This window comes from Nylanderia fulva, unplaced genomic scaffold, assembly GCF_048542155.1.
Source record: "Nylanderia fulva isolate GAGA-0341 unplaced genomic scaffold, ASM4854215v1 Scaffold14, whole genome shotgun sequence".
Classification (NCBI taxonomy): domain Eukaryota; kingdom Metazoa; phylum Arthropoda; class Insecta; order Hymenoptera; family Formicidae; genus Nylanderia; species Nylanderia fulva.
In genome coordinates, this window is record NW_028189622.1 from 3845920 (window position 1) to 3866620 (window position 20701).

Below are 20701 nucleotides of genomic sequence, written 5' to 3' on the forward strand. Positions count from 1 at the left end.
TGTTGGCAATAATCTTTTTATTTATTAAGAAAAGTCTCCCTGTTATATTAGCGTCGTTGAGTAAGTACCGTGTCAGTTTCGCGCGAGGATAAACATATTACACTCGGCGTAATTTGTTCTCGCATAATTCCCGCACGCGTGTAGCAAAATAAATCGGATCTTCTCCTTTTTTTTTTTTTTATCCAGTACGAAATTGTCGTTGCGGCGAATCGCCTTCTGGACGAGTCGTTTATCCAAGGCGCTTCACAAGTATGCCGTAAATATCGTACAATTAAATACATCGAGGATAAATATAGGTCGTTCCATAATCGTAAGGTTTTTCAAATAGGCTTACATTCGAATTACAGCGGGGGAGAAGTGTGTGACTAATGCTTGCAATTATATTAGAATGGCAAGAAAAGCCGCATTTGTCGAAACCGCCTTACATGCTAATATTTATAATTACATAATTCATCACAGCAATAAACAAAATATACGTGTGCGCATGTGGATGTACAAAATTCGTGGGTCATCGTCTCTCTTCCTTTCTTTCGTGTCTTTCTCTCTCGTTCTCGAAAGCGCGAGCTTCTCTCGCGATCTCTCGATTATTCACTTTCACGCCTTAAATTAGAGCTTATTTTAGAAGTATTAAAGTTACATCGTATAATATCTGTTTCCGGAATTCAATACAGTCGCATATCGACTATATACGGGGGTAAAGGGTTCACGCTGTGTAGGGATGTGATAATTTAATGTCGTTAATATACGCACGCACGCAGTGTGTATCAGTCTGTCTGAATTTTGTTTTCGAAGGAAATTGTATGCGGAATCGTTTTCCGGTATGTGTGTGTAAAAGTAACCGTTCATACTTTTGTGATTCGTATATAAGGCATTAGAAATTGTATATTTAAGGAATATCGGTTGTCGTTTCTGCTTCGCATTTTCAAACGCGTAAAGTAACAAGGCCTGCACTGTGGATGCATTCGGGGAGCTGGCTGTGAATGCAAAAGCTACGAGATCTGTTCGAAGAGCCAACCATTCGGAAATGCCTGGCGATTCTAAGCTCCATGAACGACATTAGCGCAGTTACGGCCTAATTTAAATAAATATCATATATTTATAAATAAATATAACTAAATAAATATTTATATATAATATATTATAAATATTATATTTATATATTTATTTAATATATTTATTCATATTATATCATATTCATATAAATACATAATAATATATATAATAAATATTAATAAGATATTAATATTAATATCAATATTATCTAATGAATTATTTTAATGAATCTGGATTTTTAGAACCGACAGTGTTCAGCAACGTCAATGGCGTTCACAGAATTTACAAGCGCTAACATTACATCACTTCGGATAAAATAATATTTGCGGCGCAAAGAATGGCACTATCAGCTAGCTCCGCGAATGTATCCTGTATCATTATTATTAGATATCTCAAAATATATATATATAATATATATATAAAACAATAGAGTTCGTACAAAAAATATAATATAATATTAAATATATATATATATATATATATATATATATATATATATACTGCGAAAATATTAATAATTGTAATAAAAAGTGTTTGCGACGATAACGAACTAGGCGTCTACAATCGAGAATTGCTTCTTACTTTCGGAAATGCTAAGGATATAAATGCAATAATTACAAAACTCATGTAAAATATCTACTCATATGTATACGACTACATTTTCGCTTATCGTGTGAAGTTTCGTGTGTGTGGGGGAGGGGGGAGATTAGGACATCGCGATAAGTCCATCCTATTCTGTATAAAAATAAGAATCTGTCTTCGTTATTTAAATGCTCAAATATTTAATATAATTCGAATCCATACACTTTTGCTTACTTCAACAAATCTCCTGAATTCCGGAACAGTCCATTATTTAGAAAATATACGATATATACATTAAAAATGTGTTTTTAGAGTTCAGTTTCGTTTCTCTTTTGGCTGTCACATTTACGCCTAGATGTGATGGATTACACAGAGTTAATGGATGTAGAAATTCGTACAAAGGGGTGATAATAAAACGTATGTTCGCGCATTCACGAGTTCCTTTACGTACTTTTTTTTTCTTTTATCGCTTTTTCGCTTCCCCTATATTAACACTAGTATGGCTTCATATATGTAAGTATATATCCGTGTGTACACATATATGCATATGATCAATAAAACTTTATATATGTACAATTGCGGTGTGTGTATATGTATATGTGTGTGAGAGTGTCATCATTTGATAAAAATAGAAAACTATTGAGCTTCGCGTGATGGACCGCATTCTCGGCTTCCTTCCCTCATCCATAATATAGTAAAAATTATTATTATTTTTACTTAATATTCGAATAAGAAATCAATTTCAAAGATTCCAGAATGTCGTATAGTCAATGTTATATCAATACATATTTTTTAAATTGTTCAACGTTTTAGACGTATTAGCTCTTCGGCTAAAATGTTGACAATAAAAATATATGATTAATTAATTTATTATTAATAGCGTCACACACTGCCATTAAAATAAAAATGCGAAACACAAAATAAACTGAAATTGTAATAAAAAAATTACAAATTATATTTCTCGAAATCACTCAATTTTGATATAAACATTTACCGCAATATTATATGTGTAAGTAATTGTTAATTGTACATTATTTTAATTTACGAAAATACGGTAGAAAAAAGTACACAAGTGACCCGCTGATATTTGTACAGTATACGTAACATTTCTCGATGCGAGAGATTACAGGCGTATATTAAAATGCCCCAAAAAAAATGTATCGCCTGATATTCGAAAGGAAATATATCATTGTGATATATGAATCCAGCTTCGGCGTGGATCGAAATGTGTCGATATTGGAGCACAATGATAAAAACTGGTGAAGCCATACGTTTGAATTTTGATACATATGCCGAATTGTTTATCGTCGATGATAAATAGAGAGGACAACGAGATTCGCGATTGATTTATTCCGACATCCATTAGCTCTGTGCCAGAAATGCAAAAGCACTATGTATATTCACACGTGACGAGGACGTGTTTTAACGCATCCGCAGATATACCACACTCGGCCGTCTGTATGTTAGGCCTATCAAAAGTCTTCGACGATGCACAGCATCGTTTGATAAGTTTGTGAATACGTCAGAGCAATGATTTTTACCTTCAACTTTCCAAAGACTACACTTTAAGGCTATTAATTTTAGCATCAGAAGCTAATAATCTTCGGAGAAAAATGTGTCAAGAGAAACGTACTTCTTCTTTATTAAAATTGTCTCGGTAGAACTGCAAGTTTGAAGTTTAAATTTTATCTAATTGCGCCTTCGATAAAATACGTATTAATTACATATATGAAATAATTTTGGTCTATTTCTTTTAAACTTGTTTTTTCTTTGAGTTATCCCGATTCACCGAACTTACGAACGATAATGTAACGAGTGTCGTACGTACGCGGACCTTCGATTGCGAGGCCGATCTCGAGAATGTCCTTGAAAATGCACGCACTTTCAATTGACAATATGCAATATCGTGAGCAGTATACTTGTTATACTCTTTTAAAAACAGTCTTTATACAATATTTCAATTATATTATGTACAGTTGTCGTATATACTAGCTAAGAGATAGAACCTATGTTCCTTCTTTACTTTATATTAGATACGAGTTCAATCTGTCAAGTTGTAATTACATAGTATATATCCCAATTTTCACTCGAAAATAACTCAATTGAAATCTCTCGATTACTTATACCCTGATCATATTTACAGTAGCGCGATAATACTTAAGACTATACATGTGAGTCTTCGAGTTTAGATATTCAGAAGTGGTCGTGATTTGAGGCTGTCGCGTAAACTACACTTTCGTGACCTCAAAAGTATTATCAGAGCTAGAATAGAGTATTTCAAATACATATGTACGACATAAATTTGTTTCAAATACGAAATATCATTTCGTATTTTGTATTTTAAACACAAAATGTGTTTTATTTTATATTCTAAAACAATGTTTAGAATACACAGTTCACAATAAATTACGATAAGCGATATTATAAAAAATAATTGTGTACAAAACTCGTGAACATGTACAAGTAATCTCGTTAAGAATAATTGTGATTACTAATTTGCATGATTAGGCTGTTTTTTTTTATCGAAACGGAAATTAATATGTCGATAATAGTTATTAGCTGCACGCTTCCCGTAATGTTTTTACATACTAATAGCTGAACGATTGTTCAATAGCTATTAAATTGTATGTAAGCTATGTACACTTCCAGAAACACGCAATACCTGAGAATTCGTGCTGGAAATTATAGTACCTCAAGTTCTTACGTAACAGCTGCAGATCATCTCCAGAGTAATACGCGTAGCGTATTAATAGCGACGTAAGCTGCTATGCTTAAGACAAACAAAGGATGGGACAACGATGGAGTAAAGGCTGCACTAGAAGCTGCCTTTGTTAAATCTTCGCACACCCCTGTAACATAATATAAGCCTTGAATATTTATATCTTATTTAGAATACTTGCAAAAGTGTTTAAACTTGTAATATATTTTAAAGCTACGACAAAGACAAAGTACTATTCTTTCGCAATATTATAATAGAAATTACTACATTATTCTAGTAAGATAACATATTATCTATTTATTTCTTGTTACAGGTTGTGTCATCCGTTTAGTATTTACGATATTATAAATATTTTTTTTATATTTTTTTCACTCAATCGCATACAATTAAATTTTGTATACAATTAAAAATAATTCATGATCAAATAATCTGTATAAAACTTTGTAATTTTTCGGCTGTCCCCTATATAAATATATAAAAATATCTTTATAATTACCTTGATTTGACAGTCTATACGTATATTCATTCTTGAGTTCTCTCTGACAAGTACGCGATGGCCTAGACAGCAGTAATTCTTGCTCTTGTTGCTTCTGCCTGTTGCCTCTTTCCGAAACTCTGGGCCCTTCAAGACGCATAGAAAAACAAAACGTTTGCCCCGGGCTGACTGGGAATTCGGAATTCCGTTGTGACACTATCGTGTGCCACATTCCTTTCTCTTCCCAACTGCCGTGACAAAAATAGGCTGCCAAAAAAAATCAAGTCCTTAGTTTTCTTGCTTTTATGCATATACACATCTCTTGTAGATTGTAAAAAGCGACTGTGCAAATTTATTCATACTTACCAATTTCTTCGTGTTCGCACGTATTGGCTATTATCATTTCGGTTTGATCTGATGAGGTGCAGCCTATTTGAATATCCGTATTCCTACATTCCACATCCTCGGGGTCATGCCAAGGTGTTCGTCTTTTGATCGACCTTAATAAGTCGCTACGCCGCTGTCGCCTTAACATGGCACCCGACAACACATGCGACTGAGCAAAATCTAGGATTTCGTATCGTCCTGGATTAGGACATTTTCTCTGATGCAAGGACGCGGCTGTAGAAGGAAAATAGATGTGATTTGCATATGCATTTTGCTGTTCGCCCACTAACTATGTAAACCCGTAACAACGTGGAATATGCGGTTTCCTATATCAATATTCATGAGCGGCGACGCAACATGGATTAGCACTTACTTATTAAGGTTGTATACGGCATCGTGGAAGGATCGGAGATGGAGCACGCCTCGTCTGGCATAATCGCTTTTTGATCTGCAATAAAAGAAAAAACAAAAAAATGTTTCGTACATATTGCGCAAGTAATTTTTAATTCAATGCGACATATCTAAAGTAATATTCACCTGATTGCTGGATCTCAATAATATTACTGTCTCTTTTATGGAATATCATGCAAACGTAACCAATGTCGCTGTAATCATAAGTAAGACTAGATTCAATCGACGAAACTGATATGTGTATTCAAAACTGCAAGAAAGTTGAGAAATTACTTACCAGCCGCTGGTTACATGAGCAACTAGTTTCACTTTATTCCCCTGCATGTTGTCGTTTATATACAGCTTTTCTAAGTTATGACAAACGATTTTTTCTTCACGAAATGTTTCACCATTGGCACCCTGCGCCTTTATTTTTAGAGTGGCGTTCTTATTCGTGAAATGATAGTCCTTCGTACCATCGAGAGAATGCCAGTCATGATGCTGAGTTACCCAGGATGGATATTTACATCTACTGTGTTCTTTGTCGGCTGTTAACAAAGGGATACGTAAGACGAAATAAAAACTTTTATAGATCTTGAAAAAGATATTTGCATATCGCTTGCATAATTACCTTTAGTAAGTTTTATAGTTGGTGAACCCTCAGAAACGGTGGTTAAACCATTACAAGTTGGATCACCAGACTGGGCAAGCCAAATCGCCTTTCCCTGATGATGAAGCTTTTCTTCATACAGAAAACACCTATGAAGTTATAAAGTGGTATTTGATGATTTCTCAAAATTCGCTCTTTGAATATATGTACATACATATGTATATACATACGTACATATATGTATATATGTATATATATATGTACATATATATATGCGCTTCATGGAAGTAATAAAAAGAGAATGACAATAATGACTACATGAAAGATGACAAATAAGTGATTAATCATCTTTTCATTTCGCCTCAATACTAGCGATAATTTTCTAACGCTGTAACGCATCATGTTAAAATGTGGCATGCTGAAACCGCGTACATAAACATCTGTCGTACAGGTGTAATGGAACGTAAATAAGGAATTTGATGTGATGCACGCAGTATGACAAAATCGCAACAGCCTAAAGCTGCTACTGTTACGGCCTTGAGAATAATACATTGCATGGAATTAAAATGACATGTTTCACCTGTACATCTTTTCACTCGTAACGCTCCTCGTGTTCAGTGTTCCCATTAGATATTTATTTCGACCATCATTCCAAACGGCAAGGCATTGCAGCTCCTCAACTGCAAAACAATCAAATATATTTTAGAGAACACAAAAATAGTTTTACACATATGTTACAAAATAAAATAAATTTTGTTATAAAAGAGTTTATTTTAAAAAATTTAATTGTTACTATTAATTTTTTTAAACTGTCATAAAATAGAATAATAATATTGCTGATGGGTAAAATTGAAAGAAAAACCTATAATACTTCTTCAAAAGCCATAAAAATTTACCGAGCAGACTGAATCAGAACTGTTATAATTTACGTTTACAATGGCATTGTTACTCTCAATTTTATCAAGTTCTAGACAGACGCGATATTAATTGACAAAGTTACTGCTCTTCCACGAAAGCAATTTATCAAAGTACTTTATACATTTGCAATGAAAGTACGATGTAATGTGTTAAGTTGTTCTAAATCGGACAATACTTTTGCAACAATTAACGTACTGTTACTCTCGGTCCCTTCGATGTCCGGACAGGCCTGGTACTTGAGGAGAAGTTTACTCTCATCTGTACACTTCTCTGCGAGACTTGTAGGCGTATTACACTCGCGGTAATTTCGACTGTACGTGAAGGTGAACGACGATCCGCTAAAGGGGCAGGATATCGGTTTGGAGTGCCTTCGGAATATCGAGAAGAGGGTGTCATCCGAGGTCATCTGAGCGCATATGTCTTCCACATTCTTCCGATCCGCGTAACAGAAGGCTGCAGAAAATAATTTTATTTCGTTTTTAACCACCGCTTATTTTTATATATCGTTTAGGATCTTGATAAATTTAGCCTTTTTAAAAAAACCGATCAATAAAGATTCGATTTATAAAAAAAGTACTTTTGCAAAAAAAAAAAACCTGTGATATCGCATTTCATATCTAATTTCAATGTCGGTAAATTTAAAAGGTGAAAGAACGTACCGTCGTTGTCACGATATTGAATAACGTTCTCATGTCGTCCGTTGATAATCATACAGTGATAACAGTTGTCCAAGCTATTACTGTAAGCAAAATTTTCATCGTTAATAGTAATCATGTACATAGTTGATAACAAAAGTGATTAATTTAATATCTTTTTCTGATAATTAGATAAACGAATACTTACAAAACGACATATTTGTCGTCCATTCTTTCGACGCAAACTTTATCTCCGAAAACGGTTGAATTTATATTGAATAATGGTGAGGGTTTGCCATACTGGTACCATTCTCCCGTCCAACTTGATGGAAACTCGCATCCTGAATCATAAAAGAGTTTCTCATTAAGACAATTTTATTGTGATAAATTTTAATTTCTTAGTTCTAACAGATAAGCAATTATCGGTAAAATTATTTAATTATAATACCAAATAAAATATTGCTCAATGTTAATCGTATCTAGTTTTGAATTATTTGATAAATTTCTCTCAAAATTTCGAAAATTTTTTTTCGCTTGAAAAGAAACGAACTTTCTGAACGAAATTATAGAGAAAAATTTAAATATATTTTTCAATATAAATTTAAATATATTTTCAATTCAAGAGAGAAGAATAAGCCTTCTCTCTCTTGAATCAAAATTCTGTAAAATTAAAATCCAAAATATTAATCACACACCTATAACTTAATTTGTAATACATGTCCATTGATATTTAAAAATATTATTAATTATTTTACATTACTTATATTAAACGAGATAAATCATGAGTTACAACGTACTTCAAGTGCAGAATGAATCTAAAGTCAGATCTCACAAACGAGTTTCGTTTCATGCATTACGAGACGCATAATAAATCGTGGAAACATCCTGATTCGTCGGATATAATGATCCTTCTACTTGAGAAACAGAGATTATTTCCTTCTTGATTAAACTCTACGTTCATTCGACCCAGGTGAAGAATCCAAAGGCAAAGGCTCCCTTGATTGGGAGAATTAAGAGGCTTCACGTGGTCGGGGCTTTCATTAAGAGAAGAGACGGACGATTAGAAAATTGCTATCGGGCCCAATATCACGATTACCGCGGTCGAGAGCGTGAGAGTCGGAACGAAGGACTGGGTACTCCATGGATGTTCCACATTGCGTTGCATTGCGTGTGCGTAGCGAAGCGAGGAGCAACGCTCGGAATGCACGAGTAAGGAAAAAAAAGTTAACGACTTGCGCGCAGCATCTCGCTCGCATCATTTCCCCGGCCTTCGTCGCCTGTTTGTCTTAGTCACACTGGCCGTCAAGATGATCTAGTGAAAAGTTGCCAGACAACAGGACGTACGCGTTCTCGCGGGAACGTTTTCAGACATACAAAGCAGAATGCTTAGGCTGATAGAGAGCAAAGCGTCGTGGATGATTGAACGCCTTCGTTCTCGGGATTCTAAATGACAGAAGAGTTTCGTTAAGCACTTTAGGCGCTTTAATCGGTTGGGGAGCCATTTCGCCAGATGCGTCCCGCATAAAGTTGGTCTCTATTATTTTCCAAGATATTTTAGTAAAATGAATAACATATTATATATTATGATAAATATACGCAGAGAGAATTTTCTCCTAGAATTTATGAAAATTATGGTAATCCAGGGATAATATGGTATATTTTTTTAAAAGTTTCTCTGATTAATATTTTTGCCATAAAAAATATTAATATGTACTACAATGAGATATGAAACAAATTCGATTAATTTTATTATGTACGTATATTAATATTTTTTATTCAGGTAAATTTTAAGAGAAAATTATTCCCGTATATCGGTTCCTAATAATTACACGAAAAATATGTATGAAAATATACAGAAAATTTATATGATAAAAAAGAGAGAAAAGAGATCTTCTCTTATATATAATATGTATTGAAAAATATATAACAATGCAAATATCATTATTATTTTATTAACATTATCACAAAAATATAACAGAAAAAAAGAAGGGAAGTATTATGTATTATATACAATTTTAATAAAATATAATCAATGGGGCGCAAAAACACGTGATATATAAATTAACGATCGAAACGATATTGAATATTTTTATCTCACATAAAGATTACATACAATGAATTATTATTTGATGAGCAATCAAGCAGCGACATTTAGCTCTTCGCGTGTGTAATAAATTTGGACTTGAAAGTTGATGTCAGTCTCCGACTTTCCATGAATTAATGACTTTTTCTATTTTGAGAAATGGAATCATTTCGGTGGCGCTGGTGCCGCTGGGGACTCTTCATAAAATATGGATCTTATAGGCCGTGCTCCCCCGAGGGTAGACGATAAACGCTCCTGGCCGAAGGGTTAAGGTCCAAGTGTTCGGCAGTGCGTATATTTACCGGCGTCGCGCGATGTTTAGTGCGTTCGATCGAACGCGCGCGTATATTTCGGGGTGGTTGCTTTCGTTCGGCGGCGAATGTCAGAAATAGCCGGGTAAGAGAGGCCGGAGGGTGCGCGAAGGGAAATGGGATACACACGCGACAACGTCTACGGGGTGTCCCGTAGAACCGATCCGGTCTTAATATTAATGACGGACACATCGGCGAAAATGTAGTCGCTGTTTTCCGAGGGGAAATTTCGTGGGAAGGACCATTAAAGTAACAGCGGACATTAATCATCCCTAATTAGAGCGCTCAAGTATTCAGAAGTCGTCGGAAAAGCGACGGTTCCTCAAATTTTAATGAACAATAAAATTTCGTCTACTCCGAATTTTTTTCAAATTATCATTCAATTTAATAGCGAATTCAATGGGTTTACAATGACACAAGTAATTAAAAAGCAAAAGAATTAATAGTAAGAGCTATTATTATTGTTGTTCAATATGAATATAATGATAATAATTAAAATAGCCCTTACAATTAATTATTTTACTTTTTTAATTACGTATGTCATATTGCATAATTGTGTGCGATAACCTTTATGTGCATTCAGTGAACACTAGTGCATCCAATCGAATTCGCCTTACAGCTAAAGAGCGAAAGATCAATTCCAACGAGGGTACACCTTATATCTGTCAAACGGTGCGCGCACGTGCGTCGAAGCGGAGCAACGTGGAACGCGAAAAGGAAGAAGGGCGAGGAAGAGCCGTCGACCGTTTTAGACACGCATCTTTCGTCGGAGGAACATCATTTATCTGTGGCCCGGCGAGAGAGGGGAAAATAGGACATTTCGACCCTCTCTGTCTCTTCCTTTCTTTATCGTGTTCTTCGGTGATGGGGAAAAAAGCGGCGACAGATACCGCGGACGCGAGGACAGCCGCTCGACAGACGGCGGTGGTTTTGTGCATCTTCGAACGCGTGGTTAACAGCTCTTTTTAAGAGAGGCCTGACGAGATAGTAAGGCGTGAAGCCGTAGAAAGCGGAGGAGACTACTCGTTAACGAGCTAACGAGTCTCTTGCACGGAGTCTCATCTGGGCGTAAGAGACTCCAAATCGGACGGAGAAAAGCAGCAAGCAGACGATTTAACTCGGGGAAAACGTGACGAATAGACTTCTTAACGGAAGTAGAGTGTTCTCGAGTCTACATTTAAATATGACGTGTGTTAGGTGCATTCGGTTGATGTCTACGTGGTATTTCGGAGAGACCGAAATGACTTTTCCCTTGAACAATGTCGAGATATGAATAGTTCTTGGGCGATAACTCATTAAGAGAAAGGGATTCTTGACGTGTTAGATTCTCCTTCAGAAATGTCGCGTGAAAAGGAATAATAAATAAAATTTATTAAATAAATAATTTTTTGAATGTTAATTTTAAGATTACTTATAAGCTAAACTCTTGATTTAAAGCATGATTATTCTGCTATTTAACATTGCAGCTTCAAAAATCGTTGAAATGACAAAAAATGTCGCTTGGCGAACGATAAATCAAATGAAAAAATTTTGATAAAGGCCAAATTATTTCACTCATCAGTCCTCGACCAAAAATACCATTCTATTTGTCAGATACGCGTTTATTTCTGAATACCATGAATTTTGACGTTACATTTTTGCAAGTAAATTTAATAAAAAAAATTCCAGTGAATTAATATCGCTATTATTCGTATCACAAAGACACGCTTTTATTTATTCGTATCAGAGACAATTAATAAAACGTCAAATTTTAGATTAATATAGATTAATTACACAGAGCAATTTAGTAGAATTGAATTCGAAATAATTTTTGTAAATTTTACGAAAAATTCTATCATATAGGGACCTTTAGCACATAATTTGAAAAAAAGCCAAGAGAACAACACGCAACTATAGCCAAATAAACAACGACATGTTCTTCTCAGAGCAGCAACATTAAAAATTCCTACTACAACACCGACTTTATGACTTCATTCGATAATACTGCGCTTGACATCATTGACGAGACAGATCTTAAAAAGACTTAAAGTGACAGCAAACATCATGATACGGTGGCTTATGAAAAGAAGACCCAAGTGGCATTCAAGGACGCGCATATACGGAGACGAGAGCAGACGTAATTATTTGCTATTACTTCATTGTTCGCGCATTATCGAAGACGGTGAGAGCGTGCTCGGCGAGAGATCGAGATATATACATATTTACACATGCCATACACACGCACGCATACATATGCACGATACGTTCATAAGTGACTCACCGTTTGCGGAGGGTAGATCCACCAATGGTAGTATCAGCAGCACCAACACCGACACTGGGGTGAGGAGCCCTTTTCGGCGCGGGAACGACGGTTCCTGCATCCTGGAAAATATACGGACATACTTTCATTACGTACGTTGAAATATGCAAAGCGATCTTGCGTGCAAATTTTGGAAATTCTCTTTGCTAAGACGTCTTATTTTTTTCGATCGTATATATATCAGAAAATATATTGAGTTGTTAAATAGATTGATGTATATAAATCAGGCGGGTTGGGTAATAGTTAATTAGTTAAAAGTTAAAAAGTTAATAACTTTTAACTTAGCTTTTAAAATGTATTAATTTTTAACTTCAACTAGTTATTTTTTACCTTAAACTTATTAACTTTTCCCAAGTTAAATTTTTTTGATCTCTGAATACCATTATTGTTTTCTTTATAAGTTATAAACGTATATTATTTTTAAATTAACGTATTATTAATTTTTATGATTATTTGTCATTAGTTGTAATTACCAAAAAATATATTTCTATATAAAAATCAAAATTTCTTTGTTATTTGTTACTATATATTTTAAAAGATTTAACAAACAAAATTCTAATTTAATATAAATAATATTTTTAAAAATTAATTTTTGATTTAACTTCAGTTAATTTAATCTTAACTTTAACTGAGTTAATTTTTTGTTCATGCAACTTTTAATAACTTAACTAAATTAATTTTATAAGCAACTAATTTTAACTTAACTTATTGTTAGTTTTAAAAAATCATTAATACCCAATCCTGATATAAACTATATTGATATGAAATAATATGTATAATTGAAAGATGAAATATCTAATTATTTTAATATTGATATAAATTTAAATTGAAATTCGATCATTTCGCGTTATCATATTGCATTATTATTATTGATATCGTAAAATTATATGCAGCATGAATTATAATAATCCATTAATTTGAAGATTTATTGTTTCTCCAAAAAAAATAATTTACTATCTCAAAAAGATATGTGATTTAAACACATTGTGAATGCTATCGATAAACTGTGTTGAAATACAATACGTGCGTGAGATTGTGAATTGTAATTCTCTCTTATTGTTAGCTTAATAAATTTGTTTGCATCCAACCAACTAATAATACGCGTTCAAGTTTTTTTTTCAACCAGTTATTTTGCGACCGTAAAATAACAAATTGCGTGAAATCTAGGATAGAAGATATAGGTTACACGATAATTTGTGTATATGATATTATTAAATTAATGTTAAAAAACCGGGAGAGAGAACCACGTACCTCGTTGAGATAATAACCACGAATGATATTGCGCTCGAATATTAAAAGTAGATCGGTACATAAAGTTACACGTAAAGTAGCACGAACCACGTGTCCGACCATAAAGCACGAAAGCACATGAAGTAGGGATAGAAAAAGATAACAGATAATTCAACGGATAAAAAATAAGATAAGTAGAGATTTATTCACTTAGTGCTTTAAATAAATATAAAAGAATTGAAAAATAATATTGCACAAACACAATACATATTGAAGTAATCTCTCTGCTACGAGAGCTACTGTATAATAACAAATTGAGTATAAATCAATATAAAGTGTAATAAAATTTTTAATTCGTATAAAAAAAATTTGAACTAAGCACATAAATATATAAACCCAGACGAAAAGATATTATAAATAATGTCTTTTAAATTAATGGACAGAAACAGACACAAAAATAATTAAATATTAAGTATTATAAGTTTTATTTAAAACAAGATAATTAAGTTGCCAATTATTCAATCCGAATGTTTAATATTAATCGTTATTTATTTCAATCCTATAGGCAGCAGAATTTTTGTGTTCAATTTTAATTTGATTTCATTGAATTCACTCTAATACGATTTATTTGATTTAATTCAATATCTGAAAATGAGGTGAACTTAAATCCATTTTACGAAAATGTTTACAAAGATCCTATATTTGTACATTTATACGCGTGTTTCAATTATGGAATATAATATTACTTATTTGAACACTAAAATGCAAACACGAGAAAAGTTGACGTTGTGATATTACATAAAAAAGTATGATTATAATGGCTCATCATGGGTATTATAAATGAATTATTTGCTTGATAAAATTAGTACCTTGAGAAAAGAACGACTAATCCCTTTTTATGACGTGGAATTAAAGGGACGAATGTCGTGTACACACAACATTTCCTCACCGTGCAATCGTTTCCATTCCACGGAAATCTCCCTTATGTTCGTCGCCAGTAAAACTGACGCTACGTCACGCTATATGCTCATGTGTCTCGAAACTTGATCAATTGCTCTATAAAATCAATATGTTGGAAAAGAGACCAAACACTATAATTCTGTTCTATGACTTGCAGATTAAAGATCTAATGTCCTGATGTTGTACAAAATAATCCACGAAGAAAATTAATAAATATAAGATCGAACGTCTTTTCATTCACTGTTTTTATAAAAGTAAACTTAATAAAGTTAACTACGTTGTTTTTATTATATCACCGTTTTTTTTTGTTACATCAATTTTAAATTTTTATCGATTTTTATACAGTTCTCATATAATCGTGATTCGCAATTATTTCATAAAAAGATCAATTAATCACTTTCACTGTGACATTTTAAGCGACAATTGTATATATGCACTATATTCCAAAGAGTCTAAAGAAATAAGAAGACAAAACCATCTCACAAAAAAACGGAACACGTAGTTGTTCTGCACATTTCCTTTCTCCCTTCTGATCGCACTGTTTTCACAAGGATCGAAGATTTATCTCACATTCGGTCGTGAAAATCGACATACGTCGCGCTGCCTCGGATCATCGAAATGGACCGTCGAAATGTTCGCCGAGGATTTCTCCGTCCACGATCGCGTAAAAAATGGGTAAATGGCAAGCTTTCGCGACGTGAAACGCACTATACCCCGTTTATCACATCGAAATGAGAACAAGTCGCGGCGATCGGCTATAGAACGAGAAGCGCGCATCCCGGAGCGATAGAGTTCGAGACGCGACGACGAACGTCCACGTAAGTATTACCACGTGAATGGAAAGAACGGGGGATGCATTATTTAACGAGGTACACGTGTACCGCGCTGCTTTGCTTACGAGCTTAGCGATGCAACGCCGATGTAAAGCGCTGATGTTCTCGCGCGGATGCGAGAGAGAGAGAGAGAGCACTCATAGCCCACATCCGATGCGTTTTACGCATCCGTCACGCGGTATCGATCTTGACATTTCGCGCCGGAAGGATCAATCTCGATCGCGTTAACATACTTGATATTAATAACTCCGTTCAACACATGCAGTTCGGACTGACAATTATAACTGGCGAGAGTATCTCGTACAATTTCTTTTACTTTTACACGGAGAGAATTTTCTCTTAGGATTTTTTACCCTGAAAATCATGATAATCGTGGGACAATATGGTATTGAAAGAATTTTATCATTTTTATGAGTTTCTCTGATCAATATTTTTGTCACAATACAAATATTAATAATGTACATAGTGAATTTTACTAATAAAATCTTAATATCTATCATAATAAGATATAAGATGTTCAATTAATTTTACTATGTGTATACATAATAAAATTTACTATGTACATAGTACATAGTAAAATTAATTGAACATTTTATATCTTATTGTGGTAGATATTAATATTTTTATTGTGATAGATGTTAATCAGAAAAGCTCATAAAATTCTTTCAATACCATATTGTCCCACGATTACTTTGATTTTTGGAGTAAATTCTAAGAGAAAATTCTTTCTATGTGCGGTCTTTTATCATTTCCAGACATGTTAAAAAAAGAACAATCAATGATAAAAATGCAAGAGCATTTTCTCTGATAATATAATTTATTTCATGGTAAAATAAATAAATTATTTTTAGATCTTAATTTCGAGAGGTTTAATTTAATTTTTCAATATACAGAAATATATTTCTGATATGACCTGCTTCAAAAAAAAGAAAGACGTTAATTTGACGCTTCTGGAAAAAGAGCTTTTTTAAATATTCTAAAATAAATGTTTAGCTTTGAGATAAATCTACTTGAAATCGATTGAAAAACGATAATATAATTTATTTTTCATTATTTCTCTCAGAAGTTTTATCCTTTAATGTTGCAATAATGTTCTTCCAATATTAAATTATTCCGCGATCGCCATTATTCTTGTTTGCCCTATAGCAATTGTGGCTGAAACGACATTTGAATAGTAGGGAGAAGCTGTATTATAGGTAGGACTATAATTCTAAGAGGGCAAAAAATATATCGTTAACTGTAATTATTCTTAAGCTCATTCAAATGGAGACATAACTAAACACTTGACTTAGTAACGTAAATCTATTTAAGAATAGACAAATCTTTTTAAATATATTTTAGATCACATATAATACATTGCGCATAAATATAAATCAAGAGATTTATATTACCTTTAATGTAGATTTTTCGAAATAAATTTTTTTCCTTTTTTACAGAGATGTCAATATAATGATCTGCGATAATCTCTCACATATGTGAATACACAAATCAATAAGCAGTATGTATTATAATTATCGGTTGTCGATTATTTTTAAAGCACTATATATATATATAGTTTTAAAAATATGTATGGTATATATGAATATAGTATATTCTGGCTGCTATTATGTTATATATAGGCGATAATTTTATAAATACAAAATATATTTAATGTTATTTTACTGTAAAAGTGTCTTGGATCACTCAAAATATACACATTCATATAAAATATCACCGATAAGTATTTTCAATATTACAGAACGTATTTCCGTCTGCGTTGACGAGATCACCGATATATTTGCGTTACATTTATCTTAAATGTGATCCAGTTATTGATCTCTAGGTTGCCGCAACTCGACGTTGCTGAATAAATAAAGAATAAAATAAATAAATACCAGACAGACAACACACACACACATACACACACACTTTTTTAATTTTATACGCTCTAATTTCTTTCGAATACTCACGATTATTTCAGAATAGATTATTATCCATTCACGCTGTGATTCATTAACAATAAGATGCAATGCAAATATTGATTTTAACATTTTATGTATCTTCTAAGAAAAAATAGTTCATATTAGAAAAAATAAATTATTCTATTATGAAAATGACTTTATGTGCTCGTTGCTATTAGTTACATTTATTGCTCGATGCGTATACGAATCAATCTTTCAGTTCTGAGAATAATAAAACCAATCACATTTATTATATTAAATATGTATGTATAGTATTTCCTGTTATATTCACATTAAATTCTCATTAGAGGTTGATCGACCTTTGCCATTTAAATATTTATGCTTTTCACATTAATACACTTCGTTATTTGATATCTTAAAGTACAATTTATATATTAACAAAAATAATCATTACAATTAAATTTTACAAATCAGGTAAAATTTAAAAAAATATATTAATTGTACACAGAGAGAATTTTCTCTGAGAATTTACCCTGAAAATCATGGTAATCGTGGGACAATATGGTATTGGAAGAATTTTATAAGTTTCTCTGATTAATATTTACTACAATAAAAATATTAATATCTACCACAATAAAATATGTTCGATTAATTTTACTATGTATACAGTAAAAATTAATTAATATTTTTTATTGTGATAAATATTATATTAATCAGAAAATACCTTCCAAAATTCTTCCAATACCATGTTGTCCCACGATTACCATAATATTTTCAGAGTAAATTTTAAGAGAAAATTCCTCGGAAAATTCTCTCCGTATATTAATGATAAATTTCGCAAAACACAGTGCCAAATATATTTCATAGAAAATACTTAAGTTCAGATTATATTTGATATATTTTTAAACATAAAGTGATTAATTATACCTGCATTACACAAGATAATTCTCAATTATAAATTTATAGAAGTTTTCCAATAAAAAAAAATAAAAATAAAAATCAAGGACAAAATTGCTTCATGATTTCAGGTATCTCCAGATACCCTAAAGAATGACTCAGGTCAGTAAGGGAAAACTGTCGACTACTATCCGGAATGGGACAAAAGGCAACCACGAAGTCGAGCCGGTTGCACCAACATCGGTTAGCCTTTAATCTCTCTTCTGTATCTTTATTACAGCTACGATTGTATGATGCAGAGGATCGTGTGTAATGGGGGGAAGATATCGCTGGCCGATTGAATAGCCAATCAAAGCTTGATATAGTTGATCAACCCCATGGGTCGCTTGTACAGACATTAGACCTGCTCTTTTCAGTCATATTTTTTTAATTCAGTTCTGGTTCTCTCATGTGAATATATGTCTGTTTTATTTCGAAAAAAGACGGAAAGTATTTTTTAAAAAGTATTCCAATGATGTACGTTAAATAGAATCTTTTAATTTTAAATCTGTTCTTTTAGAATCCATTTTAAAGATGTTCTTTACATTTCTTTTAAAAAAAAAATGTTTCCCATTATTTTCGTAATGTCTCTATTTTTAGAAATTTATCGACGACTTTTTTCAATACAAATTTGATTAATCATTTTTTCTCACTACTTTAATATTAATTAAATATATGTTTATAAGAAAAAGTTACAAAAATTAATTTCTATCTTTCAAATATATTCTAAAATATATTTAAAACTTTAAACAAAGAAAAAAGAAAATTGTATCATGTATTTTTATTTCTGCAATTTTCATATTTTCATAAATTTTACAATTGTATCAAATTTAAAAAATTAAAAAGTATGTATGTGTCGAAGACATATATTTATTATATTTATGAGATCAAAAATGACAATGCAATAAAGAATAGAGAGGGCATGATATTACTGAGTGACAAGATACATAAGATTTATATATATTTATATATTAAAAATTTTTCGTAACAGTCACTAAAAAATGTTTTCTTTAGCATTACTCCAAAATTCAAAACCTATCCGGAGTTCATTCCTTATAACAGCTGTTTAGAAAAATAAATTTATACTTAATAATAACAATCAATTTTTTTTCTTGAATACACCATAACTTGATCAAATTTTTTTTTCTCTTCATTATATGTAGGATTATAATTGTTAATGTTGAGTGATTCGCGAATACGCTAAATCATTAACTGATTGATTTTATCAAAATCTTTTTCTATCAATATGTTTAAAAATTATGATTAAGTGTATATATATATAAAATCATGAAATAAATGTGTATATATAATAAGTGAGGTTATGACGTAAGGAGTCATGATAAAAATATATTTTTAAAAAATCAAATCTTTTTATATATCTCTTTTTCCCCATTTTCTTCCTTCTCTTTCTAAATATCATAATCATATACTCCTGTCATTGCACAAATAAAATACAGAGATATAAGAATTAAAAATAACTAAATAAGACAAACCTTTAGTAAGGAACAAAGGAAAAAGTGAGCAATCAGGATAACGGCTAGAGATTAGAGGCTAATCAGCGATCAGGTCGATTCCCTCTAACGGGAAAGTCGACGATTTGTAAAAAAAATTGAACGAGTTACGCGAGTCGCAAGTACCGCCCTAAAGGATAAAACGGTGCAACTAACCTTCACACGGAGTATCCGTCACCGTGGCGTAGATGATACCCTGGGGAAGCAATCACATGATGCACAACTAACAACGGACGCACAACACGCTCGTGGTACCGTCACCGGGTTGAATCCGTCGACAAGAAGACATCGGTCGGGACGCGCGATTCGTATCGGCCTTGGCACGAAGGTGACAGAAGGGAACGTACAGGACGATCCTTCGCGAGTGGCCAGGGCGCTCTTCTCTCTCTCGTGCTCCCCTCCTCGTCCTCTCTCTCTCTCTCTCTTTCTCCCTTTCCTTCTCGCTCCCACCTTCTGGACGAGGTGTTTCGACGAGATGCACAAAAGCGTAATGAAGCGATTCTCGCGAAACGCGACACTCGGCTAAGCGATCAACGCTTGACGTTTGACTGTTTCGTGAAATGGGTTCGCCGACACCGCGATACGCCCGCGCGTCGTCCTCGTCTCCTCGTCGTCCTTGTCGTCGACGTCGTCTCTCCGGCAGCGGCGGAGCGGCGCAACGCGAGGCAGGTTAACAATGGCGGAGTACGATGTGCGCACCGAGGAGAGGGAGAGACTTAGTTCGGGGAGACTGCCGCCAGATGTCGCGACGTGGCGGAAAGCGTACGTCGCGTCGGCCGCGCTCGGCTCGAGTCGGCTCGGGCTCTTCCGTTTCGCGCCTTAGTCGGCTTCCGGTTGTGCACCGGCACGGATGTGTTTGAGTGTGTGT

At 33.3% G+C, this 20701-nt stretch overlaps 2 protein-coding genes across 2 annotated transcripts in view; one reads left to right on the forward strand and one right to left on the reverse strand.

The window, feature by feature from the left end:
• On the reverse strand, positions 1-20676 carry LOC114929299 (uncharacterized). The gene is made up of 13 exons (XM_029300793.2): positions 19990-20676; positions 12424-12524; positions 7978-8110; positions 7794-7873; positions 7330-7587; positions 6797-6896; positions 6238-6365; positions 5905-6154; positions 5754-5821; positions 5590-5664; positions 5196-5450; positions 4851-5096; positions 1-4484 (listed from the first exon to the last, which is right to left on the reverse strand). Exons 2-13 carry the CDS (start codon positions 12521-12523, stop codon positions 4354-4356), a joined length of 1824 nt encoding a protein of 607 aa, XP_029156626.1. The 5' UTR covers position 12524; positions 19990-20676; the 3' UTR covers positions 1-4353.
• The window catches only part of LOC114929298 (5'-3' exonuclease PLD3), a 12656-nt gene continuing 12577 nt past the window's right edge, over positions 20623-20701 (forward strand). Inside the window, exon 1 of the mRNA XM_029300792.2 lies at positions 20623-20695. The gene's annotated coding sequence lies outside the window, so the exon portion shown is untranslated. The remainder of the gene's footprint in view (positions 20696-20701) is intronic.